General features: G+C 46.3%; 1 protein-coding gene across 2 annotated transcripts in view; it reads left to right on the top strand.

The window, feature by feature from the left end:
- ATF6B (activating transcription factor 6 beta) overlaps positions 1-22,718 on the top strand; it is a 64,897-nt gene that overhangs the window by 22,449 nt on the left and 19,730 nt on the right. For both annotated transcript variants that reach the window (XM_068250292.1, XM_068250293.1), the window contains exons 6-7: positions 208-331; positions 7,567-7,740. In XM_068250292.1, the coding sequence (XP_068106393.1) occupies positions 208-331; positions 7,567-7,740 (298 nt within the window). The remainder of the gene's footprint in view (positions 1-207; positions 332-7,566; positions 7,741-22,718) is intronic.

Here is a 22,718-nt window from a genome sequence, read left to right on the forward strand (position 1 = left end):
CCATCGCTGGATCCCCGAGGCTTAGGAGGATGTGGGAAGCCTCATTAGGATCCTCGGGGTGGGTTTTTTTTTGTTACAGACTAATGCCTCTTTAATGGCTCAGTGTGTTTGTTGCTGTCCTGAAGTCCTCCACCTGGCCATTGAATGCTTGTTTTGCCACTTGTAATCCTGTCGGCTCATCGCTCTCTAATCCTTTGTCACACACAGCCATCCATAGGAGAGGTCGTGAAAGTGGAGCTGCCGCCATCTCCTCCTATTTCCAATCCGGAGACCCCGTCCACACCCTGCAGCGCTCTGCAGATCACTCTTCTCCCGGTGTCCACTGCCTCAGGTGAGTATGTGTGTGTGTGTTATGTACTGGAGTGTAAAAAAGCCAATTGGGCCTATCTTTGTAAGTGATATTAACAGCTCCATCAGAAGCTGCACAGAGTCCCAGGTTTAGGCAGGACACTATCTGCATTGAGTTTGTATGTGCTCCTTGGGTTTGCATTGGTTTCTTCTGGGCACTCCGGTTTCCTTCCACTTCTCAAAAACAAGTTAATTGTTTACACCAAAATTAATCTTGGATTACAGGAGGAACTATGTCTATGGTAGAATTAGATTGTGAGCTCCTCCTGAGGACAGTCAGTGACATGACTATTTATAGTACTTCAGAAGATGTCAGTGCTATCTAAATAATAATAATAATAATATGGTAGGACATTAAAACATGACTATGGTAGGGATTAGACTGTGACATGACTATGTACTCTGTAAAGTGCTGCAGAAGATGTCAGTGCTATATAAATACATTGTATTAACTGAGGAGTAGTTTGCAAAGAGTCTCGTATCTCAAGTACAGAAATGGACCAATAATCTGGAGTTCAGCCACATACTGAAAAGCTACTTCTGTCGGCCAAAACCAACATCTGCAGCCTGTTAAAATTCAGCATACTGGGGTCGGCTCAGCTGCATGTACCGTGTTTCCCCTATTATAAGATCAACCCCAAAAATGAGACCTAGCTGGGATGCTTTGTGGATGGGAGGTGTGTGGTCTCTTACCGCACCTCCCTTGTGGCTGCGCTCCCCTCCCTTCCAGTGTCAGCGGCGGCATAGTATTTAGGCTGTGAGGGCGCCCTTTGACCCTCACGCTGACACTTCACGCGTTGCCGGCTCTGCGCTGGCGCTCTCCTTATGTCATCATGTGCGCCCGGCTGAGGCATTCCAGGCGCACATGATTATGACAAGAGGAGAGCGCCAGCGCAGAGCCGGTAACTGGTGCTGCGAGGTGTCAGATTGAGGGTCAAAGTGCGCCCTCACAGCCTGACTAAAATGCAGCCACTGACATCAGAGAAGTTACTTAGAATGGAGAGGGCAACAGCCACAAGGGAGGTGCAGTAAGAAACCACACACCTCCCCATCCACAAAGCGTCTACCCCTCTCCTGAGAGTCAGAGAGTAAGCGCCTCCGAGCCCCCCGCCACCGAAAATAAGCCAGAGTACATACTTTTCCCCACAAAAGAATATACGACAGTCTTCTATTTGGGGAAAAAGGCACTTTACTGTGCCAAGATTTGGGCACAGAAGATGGGGGGGGGCTTCAGATGCTAAAGGGAACTTGAGGGGAGACCTGTATGGAGGCTGCCATATTTGCTTCCTTTTACACAATGCCTGCCTGGCCTGCTGATCCTCTGCCTATAATATTTTTAGCCATAGATCCTGAACAAGCATGCAGATCTGGTGATGCATGAAACATAAGCTGGGCTGCCAGGCAACTGGTATTGTTTTAAAGGAAATAAATATGTCAGCTCTCATAATCACTTTCACCTCAGGTTCCTTTTTAAATGTCCAATGTCTGTGTGTACCTTTTTAGTTGCAAGCCGCATCAGCATTAAACAGGCTGCGTCTTGTGATCAGAGTTGTGTTTTTAAGTTGGTATTGCTGTCCCTGGAGATGTTGTTGAGTCATCTTTGTGTAGGTTCAGTGAAGATCTTGCAGCGCATGGATAGCAGAGAAGCAGTTTACAGGCTGTACAGATAGATGATACCAATGTGTTCCTACAGGTACCTCCAGTTATTTCCTTTTAAACAATACCAGTTGCCTGGTTATCCTGCTGGTCTTTTTGGCTGTAGTAGTGTCTGAACCACACACCTAAAGCAAGCATGCGGCTAATCTTGTCAGATTTTTGGCAGAAACGCTTGATCTGCTACATGCTTGTTAAGAGTGTGTGGCTAAAAGTATTAAAGGCAAAGGATCAGCCGGACAGCCAGGCAACTGGTATTGTTCAAAAGGAAATAAATATGGCAGCCTTGATATCCCTCTCACTTCTGGCTTCACTGGAGGACAACAGGATTTGTGGTGGTGTGCTGAGAACATTTGTGAGAATTTTAAAGTGATGCTGAAGAGAAAAAAAAGTATGATCTAATAAATTGTATGTGTAGTACGGATAATTAATAGAACATTTTTTATTTTATTTTTTTATTAGAACATTGCATCATTATCATTTGCAGTTTACAAACTTCACCCTGTATTTAAAATTATGAAACAGAACAGAGCGATGATACTTTGATCTTTCCTGCACTAAAACCTTAAAGTGGACCAGAGACGAAGCACCCTAATGTATTTTACCATATATATCAGTAAGAACATTAGAGAAAACACCTACCCTGCTGTCTGTTTCATCCTTCACTGCTTAGTGTGCTTGTTATCAGCCCTGATCAAATCCCCCGACTGAGCATTCAGTCTGGCTTTGCTCAGGAATCATTATAGCGGAGTCTGTCTTCTCTGATGTTTTTTCAAGCCCAAACCTGCCCCCTTCTGGCTCTGCTTTCCTGTTCTGTATACTGCAGCATCACAGAGAGCTGTAATGAAATGGGAGGAGCTGCTAATGTAAGGGTATATAAAAAAAAAAAAAAAAAAGTTTTTCATCTATATTTGTTAGTCATAAGAGGTTTTTAGAAATGGTGATTTCATTTTGCACACAGCCCACTAAATAATATGCTTTTCTGATGAACTGTGTTTTGCATGGAGTTTTAGTGTAAAAAAAAAAACGCTCCAAAAGCAGCACACCAGAGCAGCGAAAATACCAGGTGTAGTATTTATTTTGTAAAATATATCCGGGGGGGGGGGGGGGGGGCTGGATATGTTTATTTTGTGCCAAAGCGTTCATCTCTGGTTACCTTTAAACAAACAAGAAACAGAGACCGTTTGAGAGAAGTGCTTCAGAAACCAGAGCGTTCAGAGAAGCTCTTTTGCATAGAGAACAAGTGAAGTTTCTTCACGGATACCTTAGCCCTTAATGAATTCTGCAATTGGCACCATGGCTGTGGGTACCAGAGGGTGCCCAAAAGGACATACTGGAAACAATATGAGACTCATTTCTTTGTCACTAATGTTCTATCTCTTAGCTGTACTACACATACAATTCGTTATCTCATAAGATTTTCCCTCACTTCCTGTCCCTGGGACTTCACGGATCTCCTTGGCTTTTAACACACGCCATGCCGGTCCTGAGAACAGGAAATGGGGACAAGAGTAAAAAAGTTGATGTTGGCTTCAGAGGTTGAGATGCTGAGGTCACTACTTCCTGCACATTCCATCACTTTGATCCATAAAAGTCGGACTAATTACTTTCCAGTCTGTTTCAGACAGTTGATCGATTGGAAGTGTGATCGGTGTGGTGGTAAGTCTGTACTAAATGGATGGGAGGGGGATGGCAGAGGATCAGTGACTGTAAAGGTGGCCATACACTGGCCCGATTCGCAGCCGTTTCGACAGCAAATTCGATCCTGGGATCGAATCTGCTGCCAATCGTTCGCGCTAAACGCACCCGCCGATCCGATTTCCTCCCAAAATCGGATCGGTCCGTCGATCGCGCCGTGCGGGAAATTACCCTCGATCGCCCGCGGGTAGGGAGCGCGTCGCTAGCGGCGGCCGATCCGATCAGGTATACATTACCTGACGCTGGCTCCCGGGCGTCTTCTCCGCATCTTCTCCACATCTTCTCCGCGCTGCACCCGCTCCATCCCGGCGCTTCCTGTGTCACTCCGTGACCAGGAAGTTCAAATAGAGGGCGCTCTATTTGAACTTCCTGGTCACGGAGTGACACAGGAAGCGCCGGGATGGAGCGGGTGCAGCGTGGAGAAGATGCCCGGGAGCCAGCGTCAGGTAATGTATGATCGGGGGGGGGGCAGGCGGCAGCGGCGGCTCCACAGATTGTGATCGGTTTCAGGCTGATATCGATTCACAATCTGTTTGCAGTAAAGGCAGTCATACGATCCCTCTCTGATCAGATTCGATCAGATAGGGATCTGTCAGCTGGTCGATCTAATGGCAAATCGACCAGTGTATGGCTACCTTAAAGGTTTATAAAGCCTTGAATGGTGTTTCACAGTCAGTGGCGTAGCAATAGGGGTTGCAGAGCTAGCGACGCATCGGGGCCCTTGGGTCAGAGGGGCCCTGAAGATGCCCACTCTCAAGCACAATATTAGCTCTTTATTGGCCCTGTGTTGGTAATAATCACTTCTATAGATGCTTTAAATAGCAGTAATCATTAACAAAACTGTTCCCCATCCCCTTCTTGCACCTCTGACACTGTTAGCAGGTTTTGGTGTGCCGTGTCAATTGTTATTTATAGAGTGCTGGGGGTGGGGGGGGGGGGGGGGCGTTGTAAAACTTGTACTGGGGCCCACAGCTCCTTAGCTACGCCACTGTTCACAGTAGTTTAAGGTGGGGTTGAACTCCATATACTAAAATGTAAGTACTTTTACTTTTAATGCAGAGAGCAGTGAAAGTTCATATTGCTCTGCTTATCTCTCCTAAATGGCAAATAAGGTTAACGTTTTTTAACCTGGTATCCTCACCAGAGCTGTGGTGTTGGAGTCAAGGAGTCGGAGCAATTTTGGGTACCTGGAGTCTGAGTCGGTCGCTTCATAAACTGTGTAGTCAGGGTTGGATGGTTTTTGTGCCGACTCCACAGCCCTGATCATTTCGCTGCTCCCCTTCCCATGTTGCTGTGGTAACGGCCGAGTCACTAGCAGATGAGGGAGGGGGAGCAGTGGGAAGAGACCAGGTAGAGAGCTTCTAGCCAGCAGTGATTACATTTTCAGGTTAACAAAGCAGTACAAATTTTTACTGCTCTCTGCGTTGAAATTAAACATCATTACACACATTCAATGCTTTTAAATCGTTTTTCATGTACTTAAAGGGATACTGTAGGGGGGTCAGGGGAAAATGAGTTGAACTTACCCGGGGCTTCTAATGGTCACCCGCAGACATCCTGTGTTGGCGCAGCCACTCACCAATGCTCCGGCCCCGCCTCCAGTTCACTTCTGGAATTTCAGACTTTAAAGTCAGAAAACCACTGCACCTGCATTGCCGTGTCCTCGCTCCCGCTGATGTCACCAAGAGCGCACAGCGCAGGCCCAGTATGGTCTGTGTCTGCGCAGTACACTCCTGGTGACATCAGCGGGAGTGAGGACATGGCAACACAGGCGCAGTGGTTTTCAGACTTTAAAGTCAGAAATTCCAGAAGTGAACTGGAGGCGGGGCCGGAGCATTGGGGAGTGGCTGCGCCAACACAGGATGTCTGCGGGGGACCATTAGAAGCCTCGGGTAAGTTCAACTCATTTTCCCCCGACCCCCCCTACAGTATCCCTTTAAGAGTAGGTGCTTTAATCTTAGTTTAGGGAGTGTAAGCCCACTTTAAACACATTTCTGCTCAAATCTAATTAGGATCAAGTGTAGCAAGGTAGTAACTCAGTCACTCTTACCTGATTAATTTTCGATGGGGGAAAGGGGGGGGGGGTAATTGATTACCTGATTACTGTCGACCGCTTTATGGCTTGATTAAAGGACAACTAAAGCGAGGGGTATATGGAGGCTGCCATATTTATTTTCCTTTTAAACAATACCAGTTGCCTGGCAGTCCTGCTGACCTATTTGACTGCAGTAGTGTCTGAATAACACCAGAAACAAGCAAGCCCTAATCTCGTCAGATCTGACAATGTCAGAAACACCTGATCTGCTGCATGCTTGTTCAGGGGCTATGGCTAAAAGTATTAGAGGCGCAGGACAGCCAGGCAACTGGTTTTGCTTAAAAGGAAATAAATATGGCAGCCTCCAGATCCCTCTGAATACAGTTGTCCTTTAAAGTGAAACTAAACCCAGAACGTCCTCTCTGCTATAAAAAAAAATTATCCACACTATTATGGGAAAGCATTTCTTAATTTCAGCTTATGGAAATCCTGAAAAGGAAATGAAATTTTACTTGGATTCACCTCACTAGAAGCACAGAAAGGGTTAACCCTGTGTTTAGTGTAGGGCAGAGAGCTGCCTCCACACAGCTGATCTGCTAATCCACGCTTTTTTATTCAGCAACCATCTATCAAAGAAAGACTTTTCACTGTGTGCTGTTCTAGAGTTCACATCCACTTTAAAGTGAGCCTGAAGTGTTTCTGAAATATTAAAAACAGATACTTACCCAGGACTCTGGGTCCTATAGAGCCTTCTTCTCCTTTCCTTGTCCCAGAGCAGTTTCTAGGCTAAATTCCACCCAGGGTGAGGTTTATTTTTATTTCAGAAACGCTTCAGGTTTGCTTTAAGGGCTAGTACAGGTGGCCAGTTGAACAGCGTGGTGACTGCCTGGTTGCTGTCTAGGGACTGATGATCTGCTACTTATGAGATTATGGGCATTCACTCAGGCTGTTGAGTTCAGTGCCTACTGGGCACTGCCTATGTCCTCACACATTTCTAAGCTGCGGTGTGTCATGTCTGAGGCCACATGTTAAATGATGCCACTCTGGTCACCTGCCAGTGGCTGCCCATGCAGGGGTGTTGCCGACAGTCTGTGAATCCAATACGCCCATGACATCATCCTTCACTACTAGTGTCTGTCCCTTCTGCTAACATTTCCCTCTCATCAAGACAGGAATTATGGTAAATTCTCTCAGATCCCCATTTTTGAAAAACAATCAAAGCTACCCAAAAAGTTTCTAATTATATTTTCACCTTGTTCAGTTTGAAAGTAAATAAAATATTTTCATGGAGCTGCCCATTAAACTTCCTGGTGGTATGATTCTGGAATTTAGGATCTAATAGCGGTGCAATTTTTTTGCACGCCTTTTCACCCTAAAAATGGGGGAAAAAAATCATGCTGCTAGAGATCTGCAGCATCCCAGCACCTCCCTGGCATCCAGAGCTGCAATTCCCCTTCCATCCTCCGGGTGGCGCTGTAACCCTGTAGCAAGAACGCTGGCTGTCGTCATCACGACAAATGGTGATCTCACCCCTGGGATGCAGAGCCTCCGAGGACAGGAAGGAGAATGGCTGCCAGCGTCTGGATCCTGAAGGAGGTGAATTAAAATGTCAGCTGCATGCTATGCTCTGCATAGAGCTCGCGGCGGCTACCACGAGTCAGGATCGGGATTACCGCTGATATCATCTTTTTTCCACTCTGAGCCTGACTCGGGATAACCGACAAGGAGGTTAATGCCAGCTTACACTTCGCTTTACCCAGCATGTATAGGGTGGAGTAACCCATAATTTACACAGTATTTCCTTGATATAACTACAGTCTTTTCTCCCATAGCTCCAGCTGGATGTCTTCCTAAATCTAATGGTTTCCTGTCTAAGAAGCCGCCTTTACAGCCCAGACCTGCCCCTGGGACCAAGCCGCCTCCTACCCAGAGTACAGCTCCTCATGCCATCATCCTGCACCCTGTGACCAGCTCCCCGCCCACACCACAAACGCCCACACTCACAGGTATGTACCGCCTCCACAGCATCAACCACCATCTTCCTGCACCCTGTGACCAGCTCCCCGCCCACACTCACAGGTATGTACCGCCTCCACAGCTCCTCCCACCATCTTCCTGCACCCTGACCAGCTCCCCGTCCACACTCACAAGTATGTACCGCCTCCACAGCTCCTCCCACCATCTTCCTGCACCCTGTGATCAGCTCCCCGCCCACACTCACAGGTATGTACTGCCTCCACAGCTCCTCCCACCATCTTCCTGCACCCTGTGACCAGCTCCCCGCCCACACTCACAGGTATGTACCGCCTCCACAGCTCCTCCCACCATCTTCCTGCACCCTGCGACCTGCTCCCCGCCCACACCACAAACTCCCACACTGACAGCACGTCCCACCATCCTCCTGCTCCCTGCCCACACCACAAACACCCACACTCACAGGTATGTACTGCCTCCACAGCTCCTCCCTCCATCTTCCTGCACCCTGTGATCAGCTCCCCCCCCCACACCACAAACTCCCACACTCACAGCACGTCCCACCATCCTCCTGCTCCCTGCCCACACCACAAGCACCCACACTCACAGGTATGTACCGCCTCCACAGCTCCACCCTCCATCTTCCTGCACCCTGTGATCAGCTCCCCGCCCACACCACAAACGCCCACACTCACAGCACTTAAGGTTAGCACAGGGTAGGGCTGTCACACCACATATGATACTGCACACCTTACTGTATTAGACCTGAGCTTCAAGCGCATTTAACTGTGTTCACTAAGTGTTACATTTTTGATCTATTCCTTCAACCTTCAATTGCTAGTTTGCGAACAGCAGCAGTCTAGCATATGTACGTAAATAAAACACTAGCCGTTCACCTGTATATGGTCATGTGATTTTCTAGATTTTTGCCTGTACAGTGGAAGCTTGGCTTGCGAGCATAATTCGTTCCGGAAACATGCTCGTAATCCAAAGCTCTCTTATATCAAAGCGAAATGTTTCCATAAGGATTAAAGTGGACCTGAACTCTTGCACAGGATAGAAGGAAAATAGAGAGAAATGCAGCCTGTATGTATTTAGAGAGTTTAGCCTGTCTCCTCATTTGTGTCTAATCACAAGTTGTAATTTGATCTCTCCCCTATGTTACATGACTGCCTGTGGCAGAGATGGCAGATAAGCCCATTTGAAAGCACAGGCTGTTAACAATATGTCTGCTTCCATGAATTCAGGAAGTAGAAACTGTGCAGATTTATTTTAAGATTTTTATCAGCTGTAATAAATACATGTTTTTTGTTTAAAGAGAGCCCAAGGTGTGCTCAAAAAGTAAAATAAAAAGTAGCTTACCTGATCCGCAGGGCTGAGCGGATCAGGTAGCCGCAAAAACCGCCACTGCCATGGGCCGCAATAGCCCACTTTCACTTGCATGACCACTGTGTCACGATGCTGCACTGCGAGACTGTGTGTCTCTCATAGTGTGCAGGGAGGTGGGGAAGCGGCAGCAGGCGCGGCCAGGAAGAGAGAGCTGCCCAATGGCAGCTCAGGAAACCCTGCAGGAGCGCCCCTGGCGGGCGTTTTAAACAGGGAATTCCTCTCACCTGTGTTTACCTCCAAGTTGGCGACAAATCTTGTCACTAAACTCTGGGAGCTATAGGGGGGGGGGGGGGGGGGGGACAGAGAGAGCGGCGATTGGGGGACACAGAGCCATGTCATTAGGCAGAAAGAATGGCTCTGTGTCCCATCTGCATCTCAATGATCGACCTCGGGTTCTCTTTAAAGGCTACTAATGCTGTTTAGAGCAGAGAGGACTTCTATGTTCAGGTCTGTTAGTGGAGCTGAACTCTTGCACAGGTCACAAGGAAAACATAACAGAAATGCACCCTGTATGTATTTAAAGCGTTTAGCCTGTGTCATTCCCACTCATTTGTGTCTAATCACTCGTTGTAATTTGATCTCCCCCTGTGTCACATGACTGTCATGGCAGAGATGGCATATAAGCCCATTTGAAAGCACAGGAGGTTAACAATATGTGTGCTTTCATGAATCAGGAAGTAGAAACAGTGTAGATTTATTGTAGGATTTGTATCAGCTGTAACAAAGACAACTTTTCAGTTTAAAGGTTATGTTGTGTATCTTTTAGAGCAGAGAGGAGTTCTGAGTTCAGGTCCACTTTAAGAATATCAGTCAGAGGAATAATCTTACAATGGGCAAACACTGACTAAATAATTTATAAGTGAATATAGTAAAAAAATATATAATTTCATTATTTTCATTCGTTTTTCTCTTTAAGGAGTTTTAGAAGCAAGCTTTAACTTGTCAGTTAAACTGTTTGAGTATTCCTAGATACATTTTTCTTTTTAAATTAAATTGAAAGTGCTGTCGAATGATTGCACTTGCAACTTGGGCGGCCAGCATATGCTTTTCAGAGTCCGTTTGTGGGCCGCAGTAGCACCCGGTGGCCAGCAGGGGCCGCCGTTGCTTTTCACAGAATTTTGGATCTTGTTGCGAGATTACCTCATGACTGGAGAGTCTTCCAAATATATAAAAGTAAAGGGAAATGGAATCTGTTGTCTGAAATGTTTATGGTTGTTTGGATGAGGAATGTTGCAGTAATTTGTGGCATCCAGATGTGTGATGAATATCTCTGTTTTCAATTCTAATCCTGGCCATAGAGTCTAGTGTTTTTTGTGACCCGGGGATCCCCGATATGTAACGCCTGTTCATTGTTGTACCCCATACACTCCTCCCAGCCGGTTATTCACCAGATAAGCGTCTGCTAGTTTGGTTGTTTGGCTGGGGTAGTGGTGGAAGGATTCTGCAGTGGCTATTGGGGCGGGGGCTGGTGTCTGTACACTGTAAGCAGAGGCACGAGGGGCAAGCAGCATTGGTTAGCTATTGCTGTATAGGTTTAGCTGTGGATGCTACCATTGACTAGAAAATTAAAGGACGACTGAAGTGAACGAGCTATGGAGGCTGCCATATTTATTTCCATTTAAGCAATCCCAGAATGCATTGAAACCCGGTGTGCTGTTTCGATTCCCGCTTTATGCGTGAGGCACACTCCAGAAGACCCAGTCTGTATAGCAATATGACTCCACACTGATTCAGAAACCTCCACAGGCAGTTTTACTTGATTAAATAGTACTCCAAGTATAATCCGAAGTATATTTACTTGCATTTAAAGGAGTTGTCAAGGTAATTTTAATTAAATAAACGCTACTTTCCGGGGGCTTCCTCCAGCCCCAAGCTCCCAGGACCTCCCTCGCCGCAGCTCTGCCCGCAGCCGTTTGCCGGAGCTCCGACCCGGTCCCCGGCGATGACGTCAGAGCGACCTGGAGGTCGCTCTGTACTGCGCCTGCGTGACCGGCACTGTCAATCACCGCCACGTGGGCCGGAGTGGAGATGTTTTTAGAGCATATTCATAAGTAAAAAGACAATGCGATTGGAAGGTGCAGACAGGATTACCTCACCAACTGACTCCAATCTATAACAGAATGATCCAGAAAGTGACTACTGAGCAGGGAATGACTGTTGGGATAACCTAACTAGCTAAATCTAGAAGGGGAACTGGAATATACTATTACAGAAAAAATATAAACAATGTTTAACCATTTCTGCCCAGACGTGATGTTTATGTCCGGACGGCTGCTCTGCTGCCGCGCTTCGGCTTGCTCCCGTGCCCCCGTGCTGTCCCCCGGTAGCCCTGGGATCAGTGAACGGGAACATGGTTCACGATCACCGATCCGTTTCCCCAGCAGAAAAACCAAAGCGCTCTTACAAGAGGCTTAAGTCTTTCTGCATGTAACATTTTCTGCGTCCTCCTTGTGCTTCCGGTTAGAGAGAAGCACAAGGAGAAAAAAAAACTCAAGGTGGCCATCTTGTGGCCAAATAGTAAAACTACATCTACATATTTTTTACATTACAATTTACACATATAATACAATTAAAAATTAACTGTTTATTTCCCACACCAAAATATTACCCAAATAAAATTTTTAATGGAAAAAAAAATGCATTTGAAGGGGGTATACTACTAACATTTTTAAATTATAAGCTTGTAAATAGTGATTGACGCAAAACGGAAAAAATGCACCTTTATTTCCAAATAAAATATTGGCACCATACATTGTGATAGGGACAAAATTTAAATGGTGTCATAACCGAGACAAACGGACAAATAAAATACATAGGTTTTAATTATGGCAGCGTGGATTATTTTAAAGCTATAATGGACGAAAACTGAGAAATAATGCATTTTTTTCCATTTTTTTCTTATTAATCCTGTTAAATTGCATTTATAAAAAAATAATTTTTAGCAAAATGTACCACCCAAAGAAAGCCTAATTAGTGGCGGAAAAAACAAGATATAGATCAATAAATTGTGTTAAGAAGTGATAAAGTTATTAGCAAATGAATGGGAGGTGAAAATTGCTCTGATGCATAAGGTGAAAAATCCCTGCGGGCTGAAATGGTTAAAGGGAACCTGAACTGAGTAAAATTATTTAAAATAAACACATGGTGTAGCTGCAAGTGAATATCTCCTCTCAGAAGCTCACCATTTTCTTCTTACAGTGATCCCTTCCAGTTCTGACAAGATTTTGTCAGAACTGAAATATACCAGTTGCTGTCAGTTACCGGTATATATCAGCAGCTGTCAGTTACAACTGAATGTGCCAGGTAATGTCCATTATGTGGTATAACAACAGAGGCGCCAAGTAGAGTAAAATTAGTTAAAATTGTTCAAAAGAGGGAAGTGGGTTGACTCGCCTCCCTTCTGAAAAAATAGCTAGACAACGGGCAGTAGGGCTGCACGATTTTGGGTAAAAAATTGAAATTGCGATTTTTCTGTCAGAAATTGTGATTTCGATTTTTTTTTTTTTTCACGATTTTTCCAAAACAAGCTTTAGCACTTAATTCACAATGTACCCCTGAGCTTGAGCAATATTGTGTGGACTGTGGCATACGGCAGGGTCCACTTTCTGACCACATTTTTCTCCGGGGACTGGGGGGAGGGGATAGGTGGCGTCCTAGTATACAGTGTCGTGCGCAGCGGGTTTTGGGGGGGGGGGGGTGCTGCAGCATAGCTAGCATAGTAGCCCCGATATAGGGAGTTTAGTTGCCCCAGTGTGGCTAGTATAGTTACTCCAGTATAGCTAGCATAGTGCCCCAGTATAGCCAGTATAGTGTCCCAGTATAGATAGTATAGTGTCCGGCAGTATGGGTAGGTAGTGCCTCAGTATAGCTAGTATAGTGCCCAGTATGGGTAGGTAGTGCCCCAGTATAGCTCGTTAAGTGCCCAGTATAGGTAGATAGTGCCCAGTATAGCTAGTATAGTGCCCAGTATGGGTAGGTAGTGCCCCAGTATAGTTAGTATAGTGCCCCAGTATAGCTAGTATAGTGCCCCAGTATAGCTAGTATAGTGCCCCAGTATAGCTAGTATAGTGCCCTAGTATAGCCTGTATAGTGCCCCAGTATAGCCTGTATAGTGCCCCAGTATAGCCAGTATAGTGCCCCAGTATAGCCAGTATAGTGCCCCAGTATAGCTAGTATAGTGCCCCAGTATAGCTAGTATAGTGCCCCAGTATAGCTAGTATAGTGCCCCAGTATAGCTAGTATAGTGCCCCAGTATAGCTAGTATAGTGCCCCAGTATAGCTAGTATAGTGCCCCAGTATAGCTAGTATAGTGCCCCAGTATAGCTAGTATAGTGCCCCAGTATAGCTAGTATAGTGCCCCAGTATAGCTAGTATAGTGCCCCAGTATAGCTAGTATAGTGCCCCAGTATAGCTAGTATAGTGCCCCAGTATAGCTAGTATAGTGCCCCAGCTATAGCTAGTATAGTGCCCCAGCTATAGCTAGTATAGTGCCCCAGCTATAGCTAGTATAGTGCCCCAGCTATAGCTAGTATAGTGCCCCAGTATGGCTAGTATAGTGCCCCAGTATGGCTAGTATAGTGCCCAGTATGGCTAGTATGGCTAGTATAGTACCCCAGTATGGCTACTATAGTGCCCCAGTATGGCTACTATAGTGCCCCAGTATGTCTAGTATAGTGCCCAGTATGGGTAGGTAGTGCCCCAGTATAGTTAGTATAGTGGCTCAGTATAGCTAGTACAGTGCCCAGTATGGGTAGGTAGTGCCCCAGTATAGTTAGTAAAGTGCCCAGTATAGATAGGTAGGTACGCCGTACGGGACTCGGGGGGGGGGGGGGGGGGGGGCGGATCCAGTGGCAGCAGTGCATATTTATGATGGTAATGAGGCGGGCAGCGGGGGAGGACAGTTCAGTCCAGAGCGGCACACAGCTTCTCCAATCGCTGGATACCGATGGTATGACAGCAGCGGTAGGCGGAGCTGTACGCTCTGGCGGAGCTGTACGCTGCCGTCATTCCATTGCTATCCAGCGATTGGAGAAGCTGTGTGCCGCTCTGGACTGAACTTTCTCTCCCCCCCCGCTGCGGTAGGCGGACCATGGCCATGCGGCCAAGAGCGGGCACTAAAGACCGAAAACCGCCAGATCCAGACGATCCCCAAATAGTCTTCACAGGAACCGCGGTTTCGGTTTAAAACCGAGAAATCGTGCAGCCCTAACGGGCAGGTTACTTCAAGTTTAAAGTAACGTTTATTATGAGCTCCAAAAGTGCAACGCGTTTCACGTGTAACAGTCCTGCGTCTTCAGGCAAACAATTTTTCGAGGGAGCAAAGTCGGGTCAAGAGCCAGATATAGCTATATCTGGTGGTTGTGCAGCTTTTCCCACAGAGATTACTTGCAGACTAGAGGTCCTTTGGATTGCTAAGCTTGTGTCATGAAGTTACCTCGTTTGAGATAAGTACACTGCTTTTGACCTCAGTCGACAGAACTCATTGTGCTGTGAATTCTTGGAATGCTTTGATCTCTCTCTACTAGCAGAAATATAGAAACTGATCGCTGAAGTCCTGTGTTATTGTCTCACACTGTCCCCTAGTGACAAGTGGCCATAAGTACACATTACAGTAGTACTAATTAGAAGCAGGGAAATGTAACAAAATAAAGTGCTAAAATAAATTGACCTGGAGCACTTATAAGCCTTTAAATAAATTTGCCTCAAAAGAGTTAAAGCAACGCTTGAAAACTGGAACACATTTCTGGCCTTTTAGCTTTAATACATTTCAGACTTGAAAGCATCGGGAGATGTGAAGCTTGTTTTTCCCTTGAATGCTTGTTTTTGTCAGATATCTGTTATATTAGCTATGCTGGCGCTCTGATGGTTGGAGAGGAAGTGAAGGGGCCGGCCAGGAGTCCTGGTTCCTTCCCAGCAATTGCTTGTTTACTGCTGCCGTCTGTAGTCCTGCATGGCTCCTGGGTAGCCTCTGTGTGTAACGTATTGGTGTCCTGTGTGTATTGCTCAGCCCTGGCTTCACACTGTGCATTCCAGCTACTAACCAGAGGTCCCCTGTGTATCGCGCTCTATACAATGATTTCACTGCTGGCAGGACATTATTATGTGTTACTACCAAGACACTTACTTCACTAATAGGCGTCTCCTGGCTGTACACCGGGAGATCTGCTGCTCATCTTCAGTATTGGGCTGAAAACGATTATGAACTGAAAATTACAAGTCAAAATAAACATACGTCATACTTACCTCCCGCGTAGTTTTCTCATCAATCTCTTTCTCCTCTCCTGTTTGTCCACTGTGATCAATTAATTCTCTATCCTCCATTTTGAAAATGGCCTCTACCCCATTACAGCTTCCTGGTCAGCACACTGTTAAACTGTAATATCACCCACTTGATCCATAGGGAAACATGGACATTACCTTGCTCATCAGTTGTCCTTTCAGTAACAACTGACACCATCTGGTAAATAATTGACAGCAACTGAGGGAGATACTGGTTGCTTGGCAGTTGGAAACAACGGTTATCTCCCACAATGCAACAAGGCTCACAGACAGGAAACTGTCAGGACCTTTGTCCTGACGTCACACTATGGGAGGGGTTTCACCGTAATACCAGCCACACAGACGCCCGTGATAATCTATTTGAGGAAACGATATTGATCTCTCATGGGAAAGGGGGTATCGGCTACTGATTGGAGTGAAGCTCAGTACAGGGTTACAGTTCCTCCTTAATGGAAATGTCTGAGGAGTAATAAAAAAAAATATATCTACTTACCTGTGGCTTCTGGCAGCCGTACTGTGCCCTTGACGCAGCGCCACTCCCAGCCGGTGGCCCAGGGTCCCTTCCGATGCAGATGCCAACCGACAAAGGTCAACCTCTACTGCACGAGCGCCGCTGTTGACAGTTATCACGTGGTCTGGAGTGCTCTGCACCAAACGATCTAGATCACGTGAGCGCGCTCACCAGCGGCACTCGCGCAGGAAGCGGATGCCACCAGCTGGAAACAGAGTTGCGGCGAGGGCACAGGACGGCTGCCAGGGGCTGGAGGAAGCCTCAGGTAAGTAGATCCTTTTTTTTTATTTTTTATTTTATTTTATGAATCCTCGGATGTTTCCTTTAAGTTCTGGCTTTACCCATTATTGTGTCCAAGTGGGCTGCATTCAGCGACAGCGGGACTCTCTGATTGGTGGTTCAGTGGACTACACTACTTCCTCCAGTATGATATATGCGGATCATATTTTGGGACAGCATGTTGGCCACCGCCCACCTTGTTGTGTTCTCGTTAATCCCGCACTCTGTGTACAATCCGGAATAACGTGTCTCTGCTGCTCCGGGCCGCGCACTCTGTTCCCCTCCGAATTAACATCTTTTATTGACTTCCATAAATAGCTTGAGATTTCTCTAGTTTTCAGTCAGTCTGTACATCCCCTCCATAGCCTCTGGAGAACCCCACAGAGGATAGTCAGCTCCTGAGGCACACACATGGATCCAGTCTGCTGCCGAGGGAATAGTCTGGCGTGGTCTGGAATCCACTGTCTACACACAGATGTTCCTGCTTATTACTCTGCTCATTAATAGCTGATTAATATCATTTGGCTCTCCTGCGCTCCACGTGTCTGATGCAGCTGATCACGAGATAGGCTATTGTTCGAGTCACACTCATCATGTCTACTGGCTGGGCGAGGATTCAGAAGACACCCAGTGTGCTAGGGAGGCCCTGACTGAACCATGGGGCTGATGTATCACAGTGGCTGTGAGTGGATGTGCTTTTGCTAAGGGCAACCAATCAGTTTTCAGCTCCTTGGTGAAATTAAGGGGCCCATACACTGGTCTATTTCAGTCATCGATCGATCATTTTTTTGTAGTTGGTATCAGACTCCCTGAGACCTTCACAGATCACAGCTGATACCTGGTGGTTTGTATTTCAGAGAGTGTGGCCTGCCCGTGGTAACACATTGTTGGAATAATCAATTGTTCAAAACAGAGGCGCCAGATGAGGATAAAATGGTTATAAACCGTTATAAAAAGGGGGAGGTAGTGGTGGACTTTGAACAATTGTTTATTCTGAGTGTCCACCCTTGGTGGAGGGGCGTTTCCTCCTTTTCAACTACGGAGAGCGACATTTTTAACCCAAGTGGGGTCAGGTCTAATCGCCCCAGCTGCCTACTGAGTGGTTACCAGAGACAACCCACCTTTGTGAGCATATTCTCATATATTTACTCTTTTGACCAATTTGTTTGACATATTGCACTACTACGGGCCAGTATGGGCTCCCCTTGCTATGGGCCAGTATGGGCACGCCGTGCTATGGGCCAGTATGGGCACGCCGTGCTATGGGCCAGTATGGGCACGCCGTGCTATGGGCCAGTATGGGCACGCCGTGCTATGGGCCAGTATGGGCACGCCTTGCTATGGGCCAGTATGGGCACGCCGTGCTATGGGCCAGTATGGGCACGCCTTGCTATGGGCCAGTATGGGCACGCCTTGCTATGGGCCAGTATGGGCACGCCTTGCTATGGGCCAGTATGGGCACGCCTTGCTATGGGCCAGTATGGGCACGCCTTGCTATGGGCCAGTATGGGCACGCCTTGCTATGGGCCAGTATGGGCACGCCTTGCTATGGGCCAGTATGGGCACGCCTTGCTATGGGCCAGTATGGGCACGCCTTGCTATGGGCCAGTATGGGCACGCCTTGCTATGGGCCAGTATGGGCACGCCTTGCTATGGGCCAGTATGGGCACGCCTTGCTATGGGCCAGTATGGGCACGCCGTGCTATGGGCCAGTATGGGCACGCCGTGCTATGGGCCAGTATGGGCACGCCTTGCTATGGGCCAGTATGGGCACACTTTGCTACTGGCCAGTATGGGCACGCCGTGCTATGGGCCGGTATGGGCACGCCGTGCTATGGGCTGGTATGGGCACGCCTTGCTATGGTCCAGTATGGGCACACCTTGCTACGGGCCGGTACGGGCACGCCTTGCTACGGGCCGGTACGGGCACGCCTTGCTACGGGCCGGTATGGACACGCCTTGCTATTGGCCGGTCCACACACCCTTCGCTATGGGCTGGTATGGGATGCCTGGCTAAGGGCAGGAATGGGCACCCCTTGCTACAAGCAGGAATGGGCACCCCTCGCTGCTGGCTGGTACGGACACCCCTCGCTGCCACTGGTAGGGGCCCATTAGCTGCCACCAGTACCTGCGCCTCTCGCAACAACTACCTCGCACTATTGCCAGTACAGCAGTTCTTCCTTCGTCATTACAAAATATGTTTACTGACTTATATAATTAATTAGTCTGCCCCATTGTAAGTTATTAACCTTCAAAGCATTGCAATAAAAGTATTTGGGGTTTTTAGGACACTTGCACATTATTAAAAGTCGATATTTTAATAATACAATAATTTAAAAGGTACCAAATCTTGACAGTGATAGGATCACAAATAAAAATGTCTTCATGCCCATAAGTTTCAGTGCAAAGTTGGGTTTCTGGACTGTTGGGCTTTTTTAACAACTTTGAATCTTAATTTTGCGAAATAGAGCGCGATAAACGCGCATATGTCCCAAGCCTACATAGAACTAGGCTATGCTCCGGTTTATTTTTCTTCCTGTAAGGGCTAAGAATTCAGGAATGCAAATCGCACTTTCTCTTCAGTCAGAGCTGGACTGTAGCATAATGCTTGCTGGCAACTAATTAACAGCTACAAAACCCTTGAATGGCAGGGAAAAACCCCTGAGTGCAGTGAATACATTTTTTAAAAAAGTCAATAGTTTAAGATTGTAGCTGTGGAACAAAAGGCTGTCATTCAACTGAGACAATAAAAATGTTAAACTTGCCATTTTGGGTTTTAAACAAAAAATAAAGAAATAAAGCTGGGAGTGTCTAGGAAAATGCTATCAGTAGAGCTGTAGATACAATGGTGCATCTCATCACTTTGTCAGTTCAGTTTGCTTGATTGCTGGCTGCAATGGGCGGCTATCACTCGCACCAAAGGCTGCTTTTGCATCTGTGTTTTCTTTCTTGTTACAACTGTTCAAAGTACAAATTAAAAGAAAGTTAGTTAAAAGAGAGAGAAGCTACTTCAAGCAGCGGCCTTTCATGTTTGCCCTGACAGGGGGAGGGCTTCCTGTCCCCTCTGCAGCAGATCGGGAACAGGGTCGGAACCTCCTGGAAACAGTGCGGGGATTTCAGTCAACCACAATTCTGGCATGGACATGAAATATCGTCTGGCTTTCAGATGTGCTGATTATTGAATTTGCACTCTGGAATCTCCTACAGTAGAGCAATTAATAATCTGATTTTCTTTCTCAGGTTTATAATGTAAGTGAAATGAGAGATGGCGTTACCTGTGTTTAGAGCCAGACAAGTTAGGTGCCTAGGGCGTGGTGGGTGTCTGGGGGACAGTTTTTACCACCTCTGATCCCCTCACTCATGCCTTTCCTTACCAAAAAGATCAGCAAGTAAGCAGAGAGTGTCTAAGCTTGTACCATTCTTACACCTTTATTCCACCTTAAAGAGGACCTGAACTCTTGCACAGGACAGAAGGAAAACTGAGAGAAATGCACCCAGTATGTATTTAGAGAGTTTAGCTTGTCTAATCCCCCCCCCCTCATCTGTGACTAATCACAGCTGTAATTTGATCTCTCAGCCGTGTCAGCTCAGGAATCTCGGCAGAGCAGCTAATTTGTAAACACGGGACTTTAACTCTGTCTGCTTCCATGAAAGCAGGAAGTTGGAACACTACAGATTTATTGCACTATTTCTATCAGCTGTAACAATTAATTGTTTTTCTTTAAAGGTTATTATGCTGTTGCGTATCTTTTAGAGCAGAGAGGAAGTTCTGAGCTCAGGTCCGTTTTAAGCATTGCTTTTTGCTCTGTGATCACACTGCAGGTCCTCTCTGTGATGTGAGCAGCTTGTTGCCTCCTACACTTGAACACCTAACCCCGTGTCCTGACTCATGTCCGAAGTATGTTTCCATCCTACACTTTCCCTAATCCCCTAATGACTTGTAAAGTTTGTGTCACATCTCCTGTTCCAGCCTCCTCATCTGCTGACCAGAATTCCCCATCACAGTGTGCTGGGCTGGGTCACTTTGTTTTCTGTTTATTATATCATTGGTGGGTCTATTCCTCTAGCGATTGTTTGCTAGCGACGACATTCTTTCTGATTAATACTAGCTGTGTAATTGCATTTCTGACCTAAGGGTGGACTTGGCAGGGCTCGCATTGACCTGCTATACCAGTCTAATCCTCTAGGGGGCGAGTACACTGCTGAGTATAGCTCAAAAATACTGAAAGATAAAGCGGACAGGCAGTTCTATAAGAAAAAACCCTTTGCTGTGTACATACTGTAATTTACCAGATTGCAATGCATTTTTTTTCCAGTGTAATATTATAGCAATCGTGAATTAACTTTTTTCACTGACCTGAGCTCATCCCTGCCACAGAACTTCCCTCGAGTACGGTTTTCCAGGCTTATGTTGAGGTCACATGACACCACATTTGAAGATACTGTAGGTATGCATAGTTCACAGAGAAACTGGCTTAAAAGGAACCTTAAAGTGGTCTGAAAGTCAGCATTTCTACTTTGCTCTAAAAGCTTCCTCACAGCTTGAAAGCTACTATCCCAGAATTTTTTTTTTTTAGCAGAACATCACTGAAACAAAGCACTTGTCCTGCTATTCAGCTGCAAATCCACATCCAAACTACAGCATAACAGGTGAAAAGGAGCTCTCTGTGCACACAGTTCAGAATAGCTCATTAGAAGATGTTAATATATAATAAAAAGCAGTTTAAATAAAATGCAATGACAGCTTTTTGGGCACGATAAACTACACTTTGGAAACTTGTAATTTGTAACAGACAATATTACTTGTGCACAAAAGCAAATATGATAACTGTATGAGTAATAAAAAGTAGGAAAACACATTTTAATTAAATTATGTCGGAGTTTGAGACCACTTTCACTGAGTGGGATATGGATGTTTCCTTTTAGAGCTGGTCCACACTAGACCCGGTTGCAGGACGGACACTGCAGTCCGGATCAGGGGAAGTACCCACCGTACTGCAAACTGATGAAAGTGCATCAGTTTTGCATCAGTTTCCGTTCAGTTTTTCCCTGACAGAAAACGTCTCCATCATTAGGAAGGAGTGGGAGGATTTTTTTTGGGCCAATCATAAAGCTCAGGCTATCCGTTTTAACATCCGTTTTTTTGCCTGTGGAGCTGGAGATGCGTTTTCTCATTGCTTTCACTACCCCCTGCGTGTATCCGTGGTCCTGATCCGTTGCGTGAAAATGCAGCAGATCCGGACCTTCCGTTCAGGTTTTGAAAACGGATCCCCGCAAACGCAGACGGATCCGTTTTTTACTTGGGTAACGGATACGTTTCCGGACCTAGTGTGGACTAGCTCTTAAACCATACCAGTTGCTTGGCAGTCCTGCTGATCTCTGTGGCTACCGTAGTGGCTGAATCACACCCCTGAAACAAGCATGCAGCTAATCCAGTCTGACTTCAGTCAGAGCACCTGATCTGCATGCTTGTTGAGGGGCTGTGGCTAAAAGTATTAGAGACACAGGATCAGCAGGAGAGTCAGGCAACTGGTATCATTTCAAACGGAAAAACCCATATCCTTCTCCGTTTAGGTTCCCTTTATGGGAAAAAAGGCATCGGACATTTGGGTGTCGCCATAAGCTATTATGTGAATTACGGCTACTATAGCGATGCTCTGTCAGTAATTTGGGCACTGGTAAAATACGGAGCACAAAAAACTGCGTAATTTGCCTGCTAGCAGCAGCTGGTAGCCAAATTGCATCTTTTCTCTGAGTCCATGGTGGCCTGGAGGGGGAATAGTAATTAATGCCACCGATACTTTTTCAGGAGCAGGGTGAGCTGTTTTTTTTCGGTTTCATCCTGCGCCCAAATCTCCCGGCACCCTTTTTGCATGTATGTAATTGGACAACCCGCAGTATGTAGATCCAACATGAACATTCCTTACCTTAGATTTGCCTCAGGTCAGATGCCCTTTAAAAATGAAAGACCATCGCAATAAAAACGCCCATAAAGTTATAAAAACAGGGAACACCAAGAGCTCCAATAGTGTAATTCGTACTGGACAAGGTGGTAATAAGTTTGTATTGCTAGATACTCACAAGTCAGGGTCACCAGCAGGCAACCACTATAAAGGCAGGTGGGGAGATTGTCCTGACCCCACTCAGGATTAAGAAGTCGCTCTCTGTAGACAGAAAGAAAGGGTAGCAACCCTCCACCAAGGGTGGACTCGAAATTGTATACAATGAACAGAGGCGCCAAAAGTATAAGATTAGATTAAATGAGCTTAAAAACCAACTTAAATGGCAAAATTGAAGGAGGAAGTGGTGGTCTTACCTCCCTCAAGCAGACACGACAACGACTGCGATTCAGACAGTCAAACACATTTATTAGGAACTCCAAAAGAAATGCAACGCGTTTCGCAGGTTCAACCCCGCTTCATCAGGCAATATAGGGAGGAGTATCAAACAATCTGCACAATCTGCACAAGGATTCTGAGACAGAGGCGCTTAATTTGAATCCTTGTGCAGATTGTTTGATACTCCTCCCTATATTGCCTGATGAAGCGGGGT

This window comes from Hyperolius riggenbachi, chromosome 8 (genome assembly GCF_040937935.1).
Source record: "Hyperolius riggenbachi isolate aHypRig1 chromosome 8, aHypRig1.pri, whole genome shotgun sequence".
NCBI lineage: Eukaryota > Metazoa > Chordata > Amphibia > Anura > Hyperoliidae > Hyperolius > Hyperolius riggenbachi.